The sequence below is a fragment of the Neoarius graeffei genome, chromosome 10 (assembly GCF_027579695.1).
Source record: "Neoarius graeffei isolate fNeoGra1 chromosome 10, fNeoGra1.pri, whole genome shotgun sequence".
Lineage (NCBI taxonomy): Eukaryota > Metazoa > Chordata > Actinopteri > Siluriformes > Ariidae > Neoarius > Neoarius graeffei.
The window spans coordinates 67,869,401-67,890,985 of record NC_083578.1 but is presented as its reverse complement, the minus strand read 5'-3'; the positions used below and the strand labels follow the sequence as shown (position 1 = coordinate 67,890,985).

General features: G+C 41.3%; 1 protein-coding gene across 1 annotated transcript in view; it reads right to left on the bottom strand.

Annotated features, from left to right (window-relative positions):
* rhocb (ras homolog family member Cb) overlaps positions 1-21,585 on the bottom strand; it is a 73,607-nt gene continuing 52,022 nt past the window's right edge. The window contains exons 2-5 of the mRNA XM_060932152.1: positions 17,854-18,011; positions 4,736-4,856; positions 4,042-4,172; positions 1-581 (exon numbers count right to left, since the gene is read on the bottom strand). Of these exons, the coding sequence (XP_060788135.1) occupies positions 408-581; positions 4,042-4,172; positions 4,736-4,856; positions 17,854-18,009 (582 nt within the window). The 5' untranslated portion in view covers positions 18,010-18,011 and the 3' untranslated portion in view covers positions 1-407. The remainder of the gene's footprint in view (positions 582-4,041; positions 4,173-4,735; positions 4,857-17,853; positions 18,012-21,585) is intronic.

The following is a 21,585-nucleotide window of genomic DNA, read 5'->3' as shown; positions in this document are numbered from 1 at the left end:
TTTGATTGAATAATAAATGTATTCTTGATCATTGTCCAGATGTCATGAAAAATTGGGCCATTCCAAATAAGTAAACAATACATAAAGAAGCAATGTCTGAATACAACATGGAATGTAGAGAGAGAAAGAAGAGATGAAGATTTCGGTACAAACACATACAAAATCAAATCGATCAATCTTTCTCCCAGACACAGGGAGGATATACTGATAGAGGAAAAGGAAAGGTCAGATGGCAGGACAGGTCTGTGTGCAATAGACAAAGTTTAAGAGCACAGGTGGGTTGCTTTGTCACTCGTCAGTCTGTCATGGGTGCATGAAATGCAGAATACAGTACAGTGATGACGTCAGTTAACGTTGTTCCTTGAGCACTTGGCAGAAGAGAGTGTGTGTGTGTACGCATGCGGGACTCATAAGAGCAGACAGCCGCTTCTCTTCTTGCGCTTGCGGACTTGCAGTGCTGCCCTGGTGGCCATCTCAAACACCTCCCGCACACCTTCTTTAGTTTTAGCAGAACACTCCAGATAGCCAAACGCACTGATCCTGTTGGACATGTCTCTGCCTTCCTCTGGCTTCACTGGCTCCTGAACACACACAATGTATTTCTATACTTATAATGATACATACATGCATTTTATATATATATATATATATATATATATATATATATATATATATATATATATACACACATACACACACACATATATACACACACCCCTTCAGGATGGATACTTGCTGCTTTTAAAACAAAATATTTTGCTATGGAAACCTGCCTATGTATTTAAATGCACACAATTAAGCAAGATGGATAACAGCACTGTTGAAATCTAGAATATTTGAATTGGTCACTAGGTGTTGATTAATTTTCTGATCAGTACAGGGTCAAATTAAAAAAAGTTTTTCCATTAAAAAGAACTTGTATAGCAGATGCTCCACATAACCTCAATCAAACAGTAGATTTTAAAAACATGACATTTATGAGATTTATTTTTATTTAACCCTCGTTTAACCAGGAAAGGTCCCGTTGAGTCACAGTGACTACAGAAAAGCACTTTTCAATGAAGATCACTTTAAACTAATCAGAAATCCACTCTATACATTGCTAATGTGGTAAATGACTATTCTAGCTGCTAATGTCTGGTTTTTGGTGCAATATCTCCATAGGTGTATAGAGGCCCATTTCCAGCAACTCTCACTCCAGTGTTCTAATGGTACAATGTGTTTGCTCATTGCCTCAGAAGGCTAATGGATGATTAGAAAACCCTTGTACAATCATGTTAGCACAGCTGAAAACAGTTGAGCTCTTTAGAGAAGCTATAAAACTGACCTTCCTTTGAGCAGATTGAGTTTCTGGAGCATCACATTTGTGGGGTCGATTAAATGTTCAAAATGGCCAGAAAAATGTCTTGACGATATTTTCTATTCATTTTACAACTTATGGTGGGAAATAAAAGTGTGACTTTTCAGGGAAAAAACAAAATTGTCTGGGTGACCCCAAACTTTTGAACGGTAGTGTATTTATTAACAAAAAGGTGAGCACTAGCCAACTGCTGTGACATGCAAAGAAAATGCATTGGCATGTACGGCTTTGAGAAGACAAACAACTTTGGGGTGGTGTTATATTCCTTTCTCAACATGATCAATAATTAAAAATTAGAATAAATCATCATACATTTCCAAAATAAAAGGTGACCTCATAGTGATGTTAAAAGTTGACTACTTGTATGTAAGAGGAAAAGACTCTAGAGTGCCCTATGTGGGTTCCAAGTTTATGCTGCACCCTATGTAATGAGCCTGTATAAGGATTGAGCAGCAGAGAGCCACAAGATGGCAGTGCAGTTAGTGTTCTGCTGAAAGCCTGAGCAAGAACAGAATTACACTGCAGAGGCAAAAGTAAGAGGTTTCAAGATCTGTGATTGTTTCTCTGGAGGTTGTGTGCAGTTCAAGGACAAAATGATGCACTGTAAATTAACATTTTGCACTAAAGGAGAGAACAGCTTGATTTCAGACGCTCAAATCAGTGTGTACAGTGAATAGTATAACAATCTGCCATTTGAGACAAGGCCTCAAAAACATACCTGTTAACCCTCCCGTTTTTCCCGGGAAATCCCTTATTTTGACTTATTTCCCGCTGTCTTCCCGTTTTTTTATTTTCCCGAAAATATCCTGTACTTTCACATTATATAAAAGTCGGTAGGTCCAGAATTCATGACGCGCCTCTGACAGGAGTTTACAGCAGGAAGTCAGGCCATGAATTCACGTCCCCGCCCTCTCCAGTACAGCAGGTGGCAGTCTAATAATTACACATTGATTTTAATTGCATGTCTGTGAAGACCATCAGAACCATAGCGCTAGTCTGACCCATAGATTTACATAGAAGACTAGATTCCTCACCGCGTATTCTAGAACGTCCGCACAGGGTGGCCATCTTACCACAGACAAGGGGTATGAACATAGACATCCTATGGGTATGAAGACTTACGCAAGCACAGCCCAGCCCAGCACTCACATTATGATTTACAGGAAATCAAAGTACTGACTTTGATGACAAGCTGATGTGTCTGTTTTAATTGTACGTTTATATCAGTATGTTTAGTTTTACTTTAAGTGCACATTGGAGCCTAGTCAAATGAAATTTCAATCTTCTGTGCTAACATATATTGACTTTGACATGATAATCAGCTTTGAATGTTCTTTTTGTAAATGTAAAGACATCTTTTTATCCTTGGAAGTATAACCACGTGATTAATTAAGTGGTTTTGTCACAAACTACCGTGAGTCGCTGTCACTGTTTTATACTATTACTTACTCGGGCAGTGCATTTGTTATTATGCTATGATGCGAGTTTACATTTGTTATTATGCTATGATGTGAGTGCATTAGGTTTTTGAGGTGGATGAAGTATTTCTGAAGTTTCAGAAGTGAGTAAGCTGTTTATTTAACTTTAGCTTCCCCTACGGCCCCATCACATGTAAAAATATTTTCACTAAAAATTGGAAATAAATTGTATGGTTATTTGTCCTAAGGCCGCAGTTATCCATAAGTATGCAGTGTTAGGCTTCTCACAGCACAGGAATTTCAGCATGCATCCTGTCTTACAGTCTGTAGTATACTGAAATATTTTCGCCAAGCTATGCGTATTTTTTTTAAACATAAAATGATTATTCATCATTAATATCATAAATGCATACTTCTGTTTGTTTTTTATATAACAAACCAAACCGTTTGAATATTGATTGAAATTTGAGGAAGTTACGGTCATCTGAAAAATACATATCGCTACCAACACAATGTAATGGGTAAGCCAGCTGTCTGAGGTAAGATGGCCGCCATGTGCAGATGTTTGACTTCGTTGACGGGCAACGGGGACGAGGCATCTAGTCTTCTAGATAAATCTATGGTCTGACCAAGGTCACTGCTCGGAACTTCTCACAAAACTAAAAGATGGTCGTAATTCTTTCCTCAGGGAGCGAGTTTCAGTAGACGGCGAGACGAGAGACATGAATAAAGAAAGGAGCGAGGCAAAACCAAAAAAGGTGGTGTATTGCCGCTACTTGCCCAAATGGCAGGACAAATTTAATTTTGTGAAAAGTCAGTTCGATTACCGACTTTCTGAAATTTTCGGAAAGTTCGACTTTCCGAAATTTTCCCTTATTTTGAGTTAAAATCTGGGAAATATCCCTTTTTTTCAAACCTCAAAGTTGACAGGTATGCTCAAAAAGTTTTAGGGAAGCATACATGACATTACCCATGTTGTCCATAATGTAAGTGTACACTACAGAAATTCAGCAATTTGTCAATAAATATTCTACATTCCATCCTAAAAAAAAAAAAAAAAAACCCACACCACTTCAAGCATGATGCAATTCCTGAGAGGATAAGTCTTCCTTAAACAGGAAACGGCTCCATTTCCAATTCCTAAGAAGGGCATTGTAGACAGGAAGCGCTTCACAGTCTCCATCCGCATGGAAGACTGACAAGCCATCGTTGTTCAGAAAATTACGAACCATTATTGCCATGCCCCCCCAACCCACACGCTACCTGCTTCATCTTGGCCAGCTCTCTGCGAGTGTGTTCATCGTTGCGCAGGTCTTTCTTGTTCCCCACTAGGATGATTGGAACATTAGGACAGAAATGCTTCACCTCTGGTGTCCACTTCTCTGGAATGTTCTCTGCGTGGGCACACAACACACTGTTAAAGCCAACACTCACAGGATCAAACATTTACACATCGCATATAGATACAATGCAGAGCAAACAAACCTCACGAAACAGACGAGAGTTAAATAATGCTTTAAGAATTCCATACCATTCATCAATATTCAAATTATTTACTGACAAATTTCAAGGACATTACAATTATGTAGGTAGGATCCTGTTCAGTACTCTCCAAGGCCTAGTGAAATGTATAACCATACAGGCAATACCGTCTCAGTACATCATAATAATAATAATAATAATAATAATAATTAGTAGCATGGCTGTAACAGCATGGCACTGGGGAAAGATTAAGGAAATCTTGCTTGAGGAATTAAATCATGAACACAGTTTTTCACTCAACTGTATCTAGTGGTATTGTAGCACTTTGCATTTAAACCCACTTTTTTTTTTTTTTTTTTAGTTCCTTTGATCTGCATCGTCTCCTCACTTTTTGTATTTTATCCTGCTTTGTGAAAACTTGGCCCCATGCTGAAGCTAAACGACGACCCCTGGTGTAATGTGGTGGGTGAAGTACCTAAACTGTCAGGACTGTCTATGGAGAAACACATGAGGATGACGTCCGTGTCTGGATAGGACAATGGCCTCAACCTATCATAGTCCTCCTGTCCTGCTGTGTCCCATAAAGCCAACTCGACCTGTGAGAGAGAGAGAGAGAGACAAAATAAATAGGCGTTCTCCTCAAGACCCCCACACTTCCGTTTAAGTACAACAGTGGACTTTTTTTTTTTTTTTACTGATAAGGTCACGCCTAATCTCGACCCGTTCCATTGCAAAACAGCTGACAATTTCTCAACTGGCAAGTCAGATTCAGGATCCAGTAACAAAACTGGTCTGGAACCACAGCTCAGTTCATTTTTCATAAACTGTATTAAGTAGCAGCTGTTTAAATAAAATAAAAATAAAATAGAGGGGTGGTCAAGCAACCCTCCACAAAATTAAAATGTGTCTGTGAGTGCCCTAAACTGCAAATTCCAGAGAGTATAATATACATCCTTTGAGTGGTAGAAGCTATAGGAATATTTCTCACCTTGCATGTAAGTCACTGAGCACTTTATTAGGAACACTATACTCCGACTGGGTCAGGCCTCCCTTTGCCCTCAAAACAGCCTCAGTTCTTTGAGGCATGGATTCTACAAGATGTTGGAAACCTTCCTTTGAGATTCTGGTTCACGTGGACATGACTGCATCACGCAATTCCTGCAGATTTTTTCTAGGTGCAACTTCATGCTGGGACTCCTGTTCTACTACATCCCAAAAGGTGTGGTATTACACTCCGATCTGGTGACTGAGAAGGCTACTGAAGAATACTGAACATGTTCATGAAATTGGTTTGAGAGGATTTTGCTTTGTGACAAGCTGGAAGTAGCCATTAGAAGATGGGTAAATTGTGGCTACGAAGGGACACATGGTCAGCAACAATACTTGTGGCATTCAAGCGATGACTGGGGACACACTTTGGGCCCATTAATCCCCCTCCCCCCCCCCAAAAAAAAAAAAAAAAAAAAAAAAAAAAAACACCACCAGCTTGGACTGCAGACACATGGCAGGTTGGGTCCATGGATTCATGCCGTTGGTGCCAAATCCTTACAAGCTGAACTTGGATTATTCTCACTTCTGAGATGTTTTAAAGACAAATCCATGCCACTGCACGGTTCCAGCTGAGATAGGAAAGCAAATCCAAAAAAAAAAAAAAAAAAACACCCCATTTAACCCCCCCCCATACACACACAGTGTAAGATTGACATGAAGTGTTCCATCATCTGTGTGCCTCAGCAGAAATCGAGCGCCAAAGCAGGCAACACTTTTCTCGTCTTCAACTGTCCAGATTTGGTGAACCTGTGCCCACTGCAGCCTCAGCTTTCTCTTCTCGGCTGACAGAAGTGGAGCCTGACATGGATTTCTGCTGTTGTAGCTCATCAACCTTAAGGTTAAAGGTGTTGTGAGTTCTGAGATGCTTTCCTGCTCACCACAATTGTACAGAATGTTACCAGAGTTACTGTAGCCTTTCAGTTAGCTCAAACCAGTCTGGCCATCCTCCGTTGACCTCGTTCAGCTCCAAGGCATTTCCGTCTACAGAACTGCAGCTCAGCGGATTTTTTTTTTTTACTGCACCATTTTGAGTAAACTCTACAGGACTTGAGTGAGTATGTGAAAGTCCCAGGATATCAGCAGTTATAGAAACAGTACTCAAACCACCCTGTCCAGCACCACCCGAGATCACCCCCCCCCCCCAAATATTCTGATGGTTGAGGTCAACCTTGCCTAAAGGTGCTGGACACCTCTGCATGGTTTTATGCATTGCACTGCTCAAAAACACAATTGGAGCACTTAATGAAATGATCAGGTGTACTGGTGATGCTAATAAAATGCTCTGAGTGCAACTGTGCTGTACAGACACAGGATTTGCTGCTGGATGGTAAAGTGTGGTTAGACTTTTTTTTTTTTAAATGTATATCAAAAAGACCTCCTGCACTGAGAATCTCCCACAAACGATTATGTAACAGTTCAGCTCTTTAACTAGTGGAAAAGCAAGCCGGTTCTTAAAACCATTGGCGAATTCACAACAGCACAAGCTGCAGTAGAAAATCAATTAGACGCCATGTGAGCCTAAACCCCCAACAGGCACAAATATAGATCCATAAAAATGTACATGTATACCACTATGCATGCACGGACATATACAGAAACTTCACACCATTACAGTCATCTTCCTCTCGCCCACCCACACATACACAACACACCTCCCCACACACCGTGTGCTTACAGAGCCTCAGAGGAACCAGGAGATAATCTTGTTTACTTTTTGTTCCTCCACAGGAAGAACAAACTAAACAGAGAAATGTGTATGCTTGCTGATCACGAAAAGTAAGGTCTAGCAAAAGGTCAGGTATTTAGTCACATTTAGTCTCGTTTACTTTACTGCTTCTGAAAAATGGTCAGAAACCACAAGGCCTCAAAGAGAAAGAGAGGTTCCCCCCCAGTCATGCGATCTTACAGATGCATACATCACGATCCTGTGAATTTCCCAAGCACCCTCTCTCAACATTCCTTTGCTCTGATTCACTTCACCATCACCCATTTCAGTTCCAGTGAACAGCACCTCTTATGCCCCTTTTCCACCAAAGCAGTTCCAGGGCTGGTTCGGGGCCAGTGCTTAGTTTGGAACCGGGTTTTCTGTTTCCACTGACAAAGAACTGGCTCTGGGGCCAGAAAAACCAGTTCCAGGCTAGCACCAGCTCTCTGCTGGGCCAGAGGAAAGAACCGCTTACGTCAGCCGGGGGGGAGGGGAGTTGTTAAGACCAACAACAATAACAAGACCGCAAAAGATCGCCATTTTTAAGCGACGAGAAGCAGCAGCTGTACAAACGCTAAGTCATCCATTATTGTTGTTGCCGCTTCTTCCGTGTTGTTTTTGCTTTGATATTCGCGCCAAGGTTTATGTAAATGTAGCGCCGTAACTGACATACAGCGACGTAACTGACGTATACAGCGACGTAACTGACGTGGCTCCGCAAGCGATGGAAAAGCAAACTGGTTCTCAGCTGGCTTGCAAGTTTAACGAGTTGTGAACCAACACCAGCCCCAAACCAGCCCTGGAACTGATTTGGTGGAAAAGGGGTATTAGTATCCCCTTCAGGTCATCTAGAAATGGAAAGTTCGAAAAAGTTAAAAACCGGTAATTATTGCACATCACTCAATAGAAAGTGATCCAAAAGTGTACTGTATATTTATAATTTAAAAAAAAAAAAAACCAGCTAACATGATACAGACAAAAAAAACAGGCTATAAAAAGTATATAATATTTGCTATGTATAGTTCTTTTTATTGCACACTATATAATAGAGGTTAAAAGTTGATGGATTAGATATTTGAGAAATCTTTGAGAATTAATTTGATCTGATCCTGAAGCAGGGGCGGCACGGTGGTGTAGTGGTTAGCGCTGTCGCCTCACAGCAAGAAGGTCCGGGTTCGAGCCCCGTGGCCGGCGAGGGCCTTTCTGTGCGGAGTTTGCATGTTCTCCCCGTGTCCGCGTGGGTTTCCTCCGGGTGCTCCGGTTTCCCCCACAGTCCAAAGACATGCAGGTTAGGTTAACTGGTGACTCTAAATTGACCATAGGTGTGAATGGTTGTCTGTGTCTATGTGTCAGCCCTGTAATGACCTGGCGACTTGTCCAGGGTGTACCCCGCCTTTCACCCGTAGTCAGCTGGGATAGGCTCCAGCTTGCCTGCGACCCTGTAGAAGGATAAAGCAGCTACAGATAATGAGATGAGATGATCCTGAAGCAAAAGGAAAACCGATTTGGAAATTTTTCTGAACTTGACATTTAGAGAAAGACTTAACTGAACATTGTGTTATGGTTGATTTATACTGATCTATTTATATTTACACTGCATAGGACTTCTGTGCATTTCTCCTAAATTGTGTGACTCCATTAAAATCCAGTTTAAAAATTGCCCTTTTTTGGGAGGGGCTTACATGTTTTTAGTGTTTGTAATACTTGATTTCAGATCAGAAAAGAAAAAAAAAAAAGAGCATCATGCCATTTCTAAAATGCATGAAAGTACATCTGCATCTTTACATACACGAGTAAAAGTTTAAACCTCGTTCAAACTGTGCTTACAAGTACAACGTATTTAAAAATGTCTCAGCTACTCATTTTACATACCATTTGGGACTGAAATAGATTTAAAGCTCAAGTGTAAATAGATGTAACATCACTTTCAGCACCAATCCACCCATAATTTCCCCCCCCCCCCCCCCAGAATTTGGCCAAACAAGAAAAAATGATGTTGGGTCGAATAGATGGTATTGGCTGTTCATGTTTCACTTTGCAGTCTGGCTCAAATGATGTCACTTGCACACATACAAGTCTACAGAGCACGAGATTCACTTTAGTGTTGGTGCAGAGAAAGAAATTCAAGCTGTGATGTTATTTTGAATGGGGTGGCAGTGGATCCGGATCCCATCCTATGTGGGAGGGTCCTAGATGAGCTCGGTCCAGCAAACCATGCACACTATTTCGCACCTACAAGCAAATTTATCTCGGCCAGTCCACACACACTGGCATCCATTCACCCATTATCCGTAACTGCTTATCCTGTGCAGGGTCGCAGGCACGCTGAAGCCTATCCCAGCGGACTATGGGCGAGAGGTGGGGTACACCCTGGACAAGTTGCCAAATCATCGCAGGGCTGACAGACAAACCCACCATTCACACCTATGGTCAATTTACAGCCACCAATTAGCCTAACCTGCATGTCTTTGGACTGTGGGGGAAAACCAGGAGCACCCAGAAGAAACCCACACAGACACAGGGAGAAAACATGCAAACTCCACACACAAAGGCCCCAGTCGGCCACTGGGCTCGAATCTCGAACCTTCTTGCTGTGAGGTGACAGTGCTAACCACTACACCACCGTGCCACCCAAGCACCAAGATAATCAAAATAAGGCAAAATTTTAATGAGCGAGTGGGCAACATGCAATACCATCATTAATGAATTTCAATATAATAAACCTCAAATTTATATAGAACACACTGGCCAAAACCCATACCACCTTGACTGACGTGCATTAAATTTCCATTTTCTTTCTGTAGCATGTTGGGGAACAAGATGGCCACTTTAGCTAAGCAAATCTATTTAAAAAAAATAAATAAATAAAATATTCAGTGTTGCAGTACATCTTTGCACCCATTGCCCTGGTGTGATCTTCATGCAGACAGCCCACTGACCATCTGACACGCTTCAGTGCAAATTTCCACATTCCACTTCCAAGGTCTCAAACCAACCTGTCCAGTAGTAAACAAAATGCCAAGCACTAGAACTGAAAGGGCATGAACAAGCAATCATGGTGGGTGTAACATGCACCTGCTGCTGACTCAATGCCAAGGTACCAAGCGTAGAAAAACACTGCTGAAACAGAGCACTTCACAAGGAATGAAAGAATTCATTAACTCCGACTCGAGAACTCTGCTGCACTGCGGTATAACACTCAAAATCAAGCCAGATTGATTCAGAATGACAATGCCAGTCAAAAGTTTGGACAAGCCTTCTAATTCAGTGGTTTCTTTATTAATTAAAAAAAAAAACAAAAAAAAAACACCACACACCACTTCGTCTCAAAAGCAATGGACCATTTCTCTTAACTACTTGAAGTTCTTGACATAATATGGATTACTGAAGTTGTGGAATAGGGACATTTACTGTCTTATTTACAGTTTGATTTCAAAACACGTTCACTGTGTCCAAAATCACCCACTACACTATATAGTGAGTTCGCCATTTTGTAGTGCTATCTGAATGTATAGTGAGAATTATTACATCCTATAGTGACTCCTAGTATCTCAATGCATCATGAAAAGTAGCGTATAACTGATTGTCACTAACCAAGCAATACATCCACCATCATGCATTGCGGTCACACTGAAAGAAAAGCTGTTTCATAAGGCACATCAAGCATGTTTAGATCAAGTATAGGACTGGTTTGTTTTTCCTTATGACAGGCATGAGAAATTTCTAAGTTGTGGTGCAAATATTGCAATAATATTTGTAGTGTGTTGGGGTGAATAGATGGAAGAAACGCATTATAAAACGGACATTCAAGTACAATTAAAAATAGTAAGAGAATAGAACAAGCCAACACAGAATAAGTACAAGAATTAAAAAAAAAAAAAAAAAAAAAAAAAAAGTTAGTGCAGCACGAGGAATTAAATCAAAAGCCTCAAATTTGATTTAATAAAAAGCCAGCAGCAAAGAAGTATTCAGCCTTGATTTAAAAGAACTGAAAAATGCAGCAGACACAAAGTACTTCGTATTTATTAATGTGGGAAATACACTCCGTATCGTGTGCGTCACAAAAACACAGGCATATTTTGAAAACCCACCAGCTGACTGATCTGGCCCGTTTTAAATTGTGCAACAGTAACTATGTAAATAACGGCTCAGCGGAGTAGTGTCTCAAAGCGCCCTCATTTTCCCAACGAGCTCACTATATAGTCCTCTATACAGAATTCCCTAGATTGCGAATAGGGGGATAGGGAAACAAGGCAAGATTTCAGACACCGGGATTAAGGAGGCAAGAAATTGCACCAATTAACTTTTGACAAGGCACCTGTTAATTGAAAAGCATTCCAGGTGACAACCTCATGAAGCTCATAATGCCAAGTGTCAAGGTAAAACAGTGGATACTTTGAAGAACTGAAAATATGAAAACATTGTTAGTGTGTTTATTTACCACAATTTCATAGTTTTTCTTCAATATCGTTCTACAACGTAGAATAGTCAAAATACAGAAAAACCTATGAATAGGTGTCCAAATGTTTGAGGTTTCAATTTAGAAAAAAAAAAAAAAAAACCTAAACAAAAGGCGGCAGCACTGCGTAATTAGAGAGCAAAAAGACCATTCAGAAACGTTACGTCTACTGCACGGCTCGAAATTCACAGTGCTCCAGTCGCCCGAGGTGACTTAATGTGTCATTTGGCAGGTAATTCCTGTCACTAGCCAGCCAGCCCATTTTATATATATAAAAATAAAGCCCTGTGGGTGGCGAGGGTCTTTGTGAGGAGTTTGCATGTTCTCCCCGTGTCCGCGTGGGTTTCCTCCGGGTGCTCCGGTTTCCCCCACAGTCCAAAGACATGCAGGTTAGGTTAACTGGTGACTCTAAATTGACCGTAGGTGTGAATGTGAATGGTTGTCTATGTGTCAGCCCTGTGATGACCTGGCAACTTGTCCAGGGTGTACCCCGCCTTTCGCCCGTAGTCAGCTGGGATAGGCTCCAGCTTGCCTGCGACCCTGTAGAACAGGATAAAGCGGCTACAGATATACATTTTAAAAAAAATAAATAATTTTATATAACCCCCCCCCACCTAAAGCCGCCACATATTAAGCGTGTGCCATGTCCGTGTTAATCGATGTGTTTATCGGCAAGACGGAAAATACCGAAGAATTCCAAATCATATCGTGTACGAGTCAGGCTGTCGGTTTTCACTACTGTGCATGCATGATGCATCTCGTTGAATATCGCGGTATCACGTTATCAAATTCAATAGATGTGGCCACATTATCGCCCATTTAAACACGTGTTTTTGTTGTTGCTTACATCTACATCTGCCAAAGCTATGTTACAATGTGGAATTTTCTGAAAGTGTATAGATCCTTTTTCTATTTGTAAACAAAGACGGTTGCACGCGCAGCTTGGCAACGGAAGTACGGCAGAGTTAAACAGCCTGTCAAGCTATGCAAGGTGATCATCAACAAAAGACCATCCAAGTTACCTTAATAAGTTAACTTTGGCAAATGGTGTTAGACTCCCGGATCTGTGTTATCAATGAGTGGGTTGACAATGTTAGAAAGTGGCCAAATATTCAGTGGCCGGATACATGTACATATTTAATAGACCCTTTTTCAGTGTCATGTGATCAAACAGTTGTGCACACACCCTGGCAACAGAAGCAGTAAGCTTCCCAATTGATTCTGGGACAGACTAGCCTGCTTATCATTTAAAACATGGATATACACACATATACATATATATATATATATATATATATATATATATATATATATATATATATATATATATATATATACACACACACACACACACACATACATACACACACACACTGTTCTCAGCATAAACATGTCTGGTTGTTGCGTATACGGTTGTACGAATCACTATTCCACCAGCGGACTAAAGTTTTATAGGATTCCTAAAGGATCACACCCATTTCAGAGCAACAGACAGCAGCTGTGGCTGCAGGTGATTAAACGTGTGGACTGGAATGAGGACATAAAAAATGCTCATGTCTGTAGCGCCCACTTTATAGCAGGTAAGGTTATCTACTGATTTTACTGGAAGCCTTGTTTACATTAGTGATTATTATTCTACACCACGCAGGTAATCAAAAGCAGCTCAAGTTGTTGGATAAACTGACGTTAGCTTTGGCTAGTAGCACTAGCTGCTAGCTTGCTATGCAGCTAAAGTTATTAGATTTGCCCATTAGCTTGCTAGGCAAAACAAATGTGTTCGTGTTTTATAGGCAAGATGTCATTGGACTCCAGTAGTCCTGATTTTGTGCCACCTGTGTTTACATACACAAAAAGCCAGAACCCAGGTGGAAAGATGGACAGGTAGGATTAGAGTTGCTCTTCAGTCGTTTTTTTGTTTTGCTCGTTTTCCTCTGTTGCATAAGCCAAACCTGTCAACTAGTAACGTACCGTTACTATAGATCCAGCTTTGCTGCTCCACCTCGTTAAGTCGGTGCTACATTGTTTTTGGTGTCTACATCTGCTGTTTTGCATTTTTCTTTTATGTCCTCATTCCAGTCCACACGTTTAATCGCCTGCAGCCACAGCTGCCGTCTGTTGCTCTGTGATCTTTTAGGAATCCTATAAAACTTTAGTCTGCCGGTGGAATAGCGATTCGTACAACCGTATACGCAACAACCAGACATGTTTATGCTGAGAACAGTATATATCCATGTTTAAATGATTGATAAGCAGGCTAGTCTGTCCCAGAATCAATTGGGAAGCTTACTGCTTCCGTTGCCAGGCTGCGCACGCAACTGTTTGATCACGTGACGCTGAAAGAGGTTCTATAGAAACCGCCAGAGACTGGGACAAAGCGACCTCAGTCTGAAGAGGAGAAAAAGGCCACCGATAAAGCGTACGAGAAGGAGAAAACAACAAAGGACTTATAAGCAAATGTGGGAGCAGGGTAGGCCTTGGCTGCGATACGATTTTTATGGAATAATTAATTTTTTTCAAGTTGATTCCTAGTCAATATGAAGCTCCTAATGCTTTCTCTCTCATAAATGGTTAAATACAGAAAGCATGTTGGACATATTTTGGGTGCTATAGTCATGATAGTAAGTATATTTGTTTTCAATACTCATACACCAAGTTTTCCAATACATTTGTTGATATTGTATTATGGTGCTCTGTGTTGTTCTCATTTATGTATTTAACAACAGTATCAAAATACTCGGGTCTTGAAATAAATGCACATTAGTCATGAACAATGGTAACTACTCGTGTTATTTTTGACAGAAGTAAAATTCATACATGAACAAATTTTGGCTAGTTGATTCTGTTTGGCTAGTTACTTTGGAAGGTAACTAGTCTGGCTGGCGAAAAAAAAAAAAATAATAATCTCATCTCATTATCTCTAGCCGCTTTATCCTTCTACAGGGTCGCAGGCAAGCTGGAGCCTATCCCAGCTGACTACGGGCGAAAGGCGGGGTACACCCTGGACAAGTCGCCAGGTCATCACAGGGCTGACACATAGACACAGACAACCATTCACACTCACATTCACACCTACGGTCAATTTAGAGTCACCAGTCAACCTAACCTGCATGTCTTTGGACTGTGGGGGAAACCAGAGCACCTGGAGGAAACCCACACGGACACGGGGAGAACATGCAAACTCCGCACAGAAAGGCCCTCGCCGGCCACGGGGCTCGAACCCAGGACCTTCTTGCTGTGAGGCGACAGCGCTAACCACTACACCACCGTGCCGCCCAATAATAATAATAATAATAAATGAATGAATTTCTAGGCCTGTACTGACTGCCAGCTTTAATGCTCTCTGTACATCCTGACAGTCGGAAATAATGGTTTCTTTACAACACGCAGAGGTGAACTGTGAACCAAGGTTGTACCAAGTTGACTATACATCCATTTTACTTCAACACAATTTGCTCCTGTTACTAAGCATTAAAGGAACAGTCCACTGTACTTCCATAATGAAATATGCTTTTATCTGAATTGAGACGAGCTGCTCCGTACCTCTCAGAGCTTTGCGCGACCTCCCAGTCAGTCAGACGCGCTGTCACTCCTGTTAGCAATGTAGTTAGGCTCAGCATGGCCAACGGTATTTTTTGGGGCTGTAGTTAGATGCGACCAAACTCCTCCGCGTTTTTCCTGTTTACATAGGTTTATATGACCAGTGATATGAAACAAGTTCAGTTACACAAATTGAAATGTAGCGATTTTCTATGCTATGGAAAGTCCGCACTATGACAGGCGTACTAACACCTTCTGCGCGCTTCGGCAGCGCATTGATATCTGAGCTCCGTATCAATGCGCTGCCGAAGCGCGCAGAAGGTTTTAGTACGCCTGTCATTATAGTGTGGACTTTCCATAGCATAGAAAGTCGCTACATTTCAATTTGTGTAACTGAACTTGTTTCATATCACTGGTCATATAAACCTATGTAAACAGGAAAAACGCAGAGGAGTTTGGTCGCATCTAACTACAGCCCCAAAAAATACCATTGGCCATACTGAGCCTAGCTACATTGCTAACAGGAGTGACAGCGCGTCTGACTGACTGGGAGGTCGCGCAAAGCTCGGAGAGGTACGGAGCAGCTCGTCTCAATTCAGATAAGAGCATATTTCATTATGGAAGTACGGTGGACTGTTCCTTTAAAATCAAGTGGTCTGAATGTGCATGGCCTTGCAAAACAGTGTAGAATTAACTCAACATTTCAGAGAACAGCCTGTAGGTGATGAAATAAGTGTCACTAAGTAGTACTCCAAGTGCAACACAGCTCACCCAGTTTCTACACTTCCAGCCATCAACTGCAAGTGGCTTGGGACTGTTTTTAACATGCATATTTAATAAATGGGGCTAATGGTGATTGTTGCACATGGTCTTAATGAAACACTGAGGCACCGATGAGCAAACCTGTTCAAGGGCTAGACACTGCAGTTACTGAAATACATCAACATTCATCTAATGGCCCTGCACAGATAGCATGGGCTACTGTCCTTGGTTGGCAGAAAAGTGGTACTATTACAGACTACCATGCCTCACTCTACCAGTTACTAATGGTGCCATCTGAAAGCCAAATGTACCAAATTTTATTTATTAAAAAAAAAAAAAGGGGGGGGGGGGGGGGGTTGCTGCTGGAGGAACACAAACATTCAGCTGACTAAACTGGATCAAGATCAATACCATCCAATACCAGGTCAACACTGGTCTGATACAGACACCATGTTATGCAGGAACGATATACTGTAACCAGCTGATACACTATACATCAAACTGACTGCTCCGATGTACATTTCTACACATTTCCCCCCCAATGAAAATCCATGAATACATGAGAGCAATTCCACACAAAACGTCAACTTTATCCTGGAAAATATGTACCAGAATGTCAAGGACATAGTAGCTCATCTGGCCTGCCATCAAAACAGCCATGACTACCAAAACTGAAACGTGACAATGTGAGAGAGCGCGTGAGAGAACCAACCTCCATGATGAATCGTTTACAACAGGAAGAGAGCAATTCCAGCGTTATGGACGTGACACTTGAACTCAAAATGGCAACAAATGACCCAGTGCATGTTTTATTGTCTCCCAGTATTTAAACAGGTGTTGCATATTTTAAGGCTGTACCATACTGGAGAAGTGATAGAACAAGAACAATTCCCATAGTACATCTAGGGCATGCCAGAAAATGCCAATAAAAGATGCGTTATGGATGTGACAGAAAAAGTATCACTTTTCTTGGGTGACTGTACATTTTTATCAAACTCTGAAATTGTAAACCTAATGTCGAAATGGAGATATCCATTTGATAGAGGGGTCCAAGGTGAATATTAAATCTTTAAAATATTTTGTATTTCATGCAGAGTTTCGGAAGGAAAAGTCAGCGTTATGGATGTGACGAAATTCCGTTATGGATGTGACGCATCTGAAATAGACATGGCATATGTTTAGAAAATCAGCAATTTAACCACCATAACCCTTTGAAAAACTCCAAATATCAGCTAAAACTATCAAAGTTCTGAAATAATATTTAGGATGGCTATTGTTTTGCTGTTTTGTGGATTTTAGCATACATTTCTGTGGCTTGTGGCAATAATATAGAATTGTACATGATCAAAGTTGATTTTAGCTTGGGGTTTACATTATAAGAAAGACTGACAGTGACATTAGGTTGGTTACAAATTGGTTCAACTTATTCACATCTGTAAAATACAGGCCTAGGTGATATCTCTGGGAGTGGTTTTGATGTATTACATGTTGCTTTATTTTTGCATGGTGAGGTTGACATTTACATGGAATTGCCCAAAAACAAAAACAACCAAGTTTTGTTCTGGGAGGGAACAGCGACCCAAAACATCCATCAGAACTGAAATCTGATGAGAACAGATACAATTCTAGTGAGAGGCCTGGAAAATTTGTTAATTTGGCCCAAATTACTAACTTGTAACCAAAGAGACAAAAATAATGACCAAGTTTTGTGTGGCGTGATGAGTTCTTTCAAACAAAACGGAATGGAAATTCGTGGAGAATTGACGGAGGAGGTGCGATTTAACTGAATTGTAGACGACAGACACCACGGCAATAGCTCATCAGCCTTATAGCCAGAGAAGCTTTTTATAAAAAGTGTGCACTGGCAAAACCACTTAAATTATTTCAAAGTCTATAATGAATGCAAGGCCATCAAGTCTACATTGTGTGTAACTTTGCTCACATTAGTTCCTGTTCGTTTGAAATCTTCACATTGCCTGAAAAAGCACACTTCTGTCATGTCAGACTATCCTCAGTAACACCCAAACTTGCTTCAAAATGCTAAAATAAGATCAAACATGACTTGCCACTTCTCACTAACCTGTTTGCCGTCCACTTCAATGTCAGCGATGTAGTTCTCAAATACAGTAGGCACGTAGACCTCAGGGAACTGATCTTTACTAAAAACGATGAGAAGACATGTCTTCCCACATGCTCCATCTCCTACAATCACCAGCTTCTTACGGATGGCTGCCATTGCTGTAGATAGAGAGAAGAAAAAAAGTTACAATAATGAGATTGATGTTCAAAATGTCTAACACACTGTTGGTTTTAGAGGCTGTAAAAATGTAAAACAAAATTAAAAAAAAAAAAAAAAAAAAGTATAATGGGGGGGGGGTATTATTCAAGACCATCTTGCTTTGCTTGTTGGTAACCATTTCCAACACTGGGCCTGGCCTTTGGCTGGAGATTAGTTACTGCATAGTCAGTCACAGTTTAGGGTTTTTTTTTTGGGGAAGAGAACAGTGACCAAGCTGGCCCCATTTCCATGGGCCCTACTGATGGGAAATAAGTCGGTTGGAGAGTTGCTGCCCCGCCCTTTTCCTTGGGTCTGGTCCTGCAGTGAGTGCTTGTGGAAAACAAGGACACAATGGCCTGAAAATGTCTCCGCCAGAATAGCATAGAAACACCCATAAATAGATCTACCGCAAGCAGGTAGTGTTTGGGGGGGGGGGGGGGGGGGGGGGGGTTCAGGACACCAAGGATAATGCAGTCACACCACAGAAACACTCAGTCTTTACCTGGTCATACGGTTCACCTCTGCTCTAAAAAGCAGCATGCTGGCACAAACAAGGGTTCGTGCGATTGTGAATGCTCCTGGTGGTAGCCAAGTTAAAGGGCAGTAAGACTGGCACTACAGCCTATCAGATGTTCCTTGGGTGGAGAGAAGTATGGAGAGGATTCCATGCCAAAGTGAGGAAGTCACATAAAATACACAAGCAGAACTGCTTTTCATGAGCAACATACTAAAATTGTACTACACTGAAAAGCAAAGAAGCTTTCTCTCTTCAGTGAGAAATCATCCTTGATTAAAACGCTTTTTGTGCTTTTACATTAGGCTTGAGCAGTTATTCTATTAAAAAAAGAAAAGCCCAATTAAAGATTAACGAAACCCAAAAACAACCTTTTTACTGACCAATAATATCCATGCATGACACTTATTTGTACCTGTATACCGTGTCCAGATTTTATTTTAAAAGAAAACCGTGTCCCTGGGCACACAGACACCTTACTCTCAGAGATTCAAATATTGCGCCCAGAGTACAAATTGCGACTTCACCTACATGCTACATGATTTACCGAGGCTAATGGAGCTCGTTGGTACAGAGCTTCTAAATTGTTGCAAACGATCCTAAAGATGCCCGTGTGTCAAGTGTCTGGGTGTAAAAAGTCTGATCACTTTATGCGAACTGCTTGCTCATTTTTAATTCAATGAGAAAAGAAAAGGAGACTTACACTTCACGAAAGTGAAGCCTGTTGATTTGTGCATTTTGTTGGCAGTTTAAATAAAAACCACATGGTTACAGAAAACAGATTTTTAGAATTCAAGGCCGTTGTCACATACTTTACAGCAGAGTGAAATTCTCTTCGAATTCAACCCATCTGAAGCAGTGAAAATGTGCACACAGGAAGAAGAAAAAAAACAAAAGTTTTCTAGGTGCTTCTCTTAGGCTACGTTCACACTGCAGGCTGAAGTGACTCAAATCTGATCTTTTCGCCCATATGTGACCTGTATCCGATCTTTTATTGACAATATGAACGACACAGATCCGATTTTTTCAAATCCGACCCAGGCCGTTTGGATATGTGGTCCTAATTCCGATTCCTATCCGCTCTTCATATGCGACTTCAGTCTGAACCGCCAGGTCGCATTCATCCGACTTACACGTCATCAACAAGCCACAAACGTCACTATTCTGCGCTGAAGTAGGCGGCGGGTCTCTCAAAAAAAAAAAAGTTACAACATGGCGCATAAATACGGGCGCAGATGGGGGGGGGGGGGGGGGGGGGACTCGTCCCACCCAGATTTAAATTCACCTCGCTCGGTCCCCCCCCCCACTTATAGGGAGGAAAAAACATCTATGCTGTCTTTCTTTGCATAAGGCAAACCTCACGGAAAAATCAAAAGACTAATTACCATTCGGTTTATTGAGGTGCACAGCAGTGTATACATAGTTGCAACAACTCACATAAAACAAAACAAAGACTGATATTCGGTTGGTTGAGCTGCGCAGACTGCACAGGTTGCGAGCTCGAGCTTGGTTGCTATGGTAACCCAAAACAAGTTTGACAGGCATATCGGGGTTGGTTTGCTGGCAGCTTTGTCCCCCCCAGTTCAAAAAACGTATCTGCGCCCCTGCGCATGACATCAATGCGAGGGACGCTTCGGGCTGTGAAGGTTCTGAATCTTCTCAATGGAAGGACGCAGAGGTTAGGGAGCTGATTTCCATTTGGGGGGATGCAGCTATTCAAGCTAGATTGGATGGGTCATACCGCAACCGGGCGGTTTTACTTCCGTAAACACTGGCCATGCTCACTGCGTGTGACGTCGTCATATCCTGCAATGCGCATGCGGAACACTTTTAGGTCGCTTTTCGTTCATACTGAGGATCACATACAAGTCGCATATATTTGTTAATGTGAACGACCTCACAAAAATGGGATTTCACAAAAAAATCAGAATTGAGCATTAAGCCTTGCAGTGTGAACGTAGCGTTAGTATCATCACTGCTGAAAAGCTGAATGCAAGATGAAGAAATCTTATTTGGGGACATTGTTCAGGCTGCATGTTAGAATTGCCAAATGGATTAATATGCCACAATGTGCATGTTTACACAGCACGTAAAACTGAACTCCTATGGATTGAATGATGTCCGCTGAAAGTGTTTTTGGAGTTTTTCATTCATAGTGGAGCTGTCAGCGCCCTGCCCAGATACAATTCCTTGCCCTCAGCTCAAGTTAGTCAAGCAGGGGCTGCCAGTGTTTTTCCTGTTCTTGGATATTTGTTCCCACAGCTCAAATTGCCCTAAATGCATTCTGTCTATAGCATGCGCTCACTAAACCATTCTAATGTTAGTTATATGCCTGCATTTTGGGAAATCAATCAGTTTGAGAGACAGGTGATAAAGTGTTTGGTTGTCTAATGGTTGAAAGCCACCCGATTCTGAAAGTTGAGCACCACTAGTAAAGTTTAAAAATGGACCAACACACGATTCAGTAAAAGATCACTGCACCCACTGAACAGACACCGTGCATGGGTCATTTTAGGACATGATCTTGTACAACCCCGATTCCAAAAAAGTTGGGACAAAAGTACAAATTGTAAATAAAAACGGAATGCAATAATTTACAAATCTCAAACTGATATTGTATTCACAATAGAACATAGACAACATATCAAAATGTCGAAAGTGAGACATTTTGAAATTTCATGCCAAATATTGGCTCATTTGAAATTTCATGACAGCAACACCTCAAAAAAGTTGGGACAGGGGCAATAAGAGGCTGGAAAAGTTAAAAAGTACAAAAAAGGAACAGCTGAAGGACCAAATTGCAACTCATTAGGTCAATTGGCAATAGGTCATTAACATGACTGGGTATAAAAAGAGCATCTTGGAGTGGCAGCGGCTCTCAGAAGTAAAGATGGGAAGAGGATCACCAATCCCCCTAATTCTGTGCCAACAAATAGTGGAGCAATATCAGAAAGGAGTTCGACAGTGTAAAATTGCAAAGAGTTTGAACATATCATCATCTACAGTGCATAATATCATCA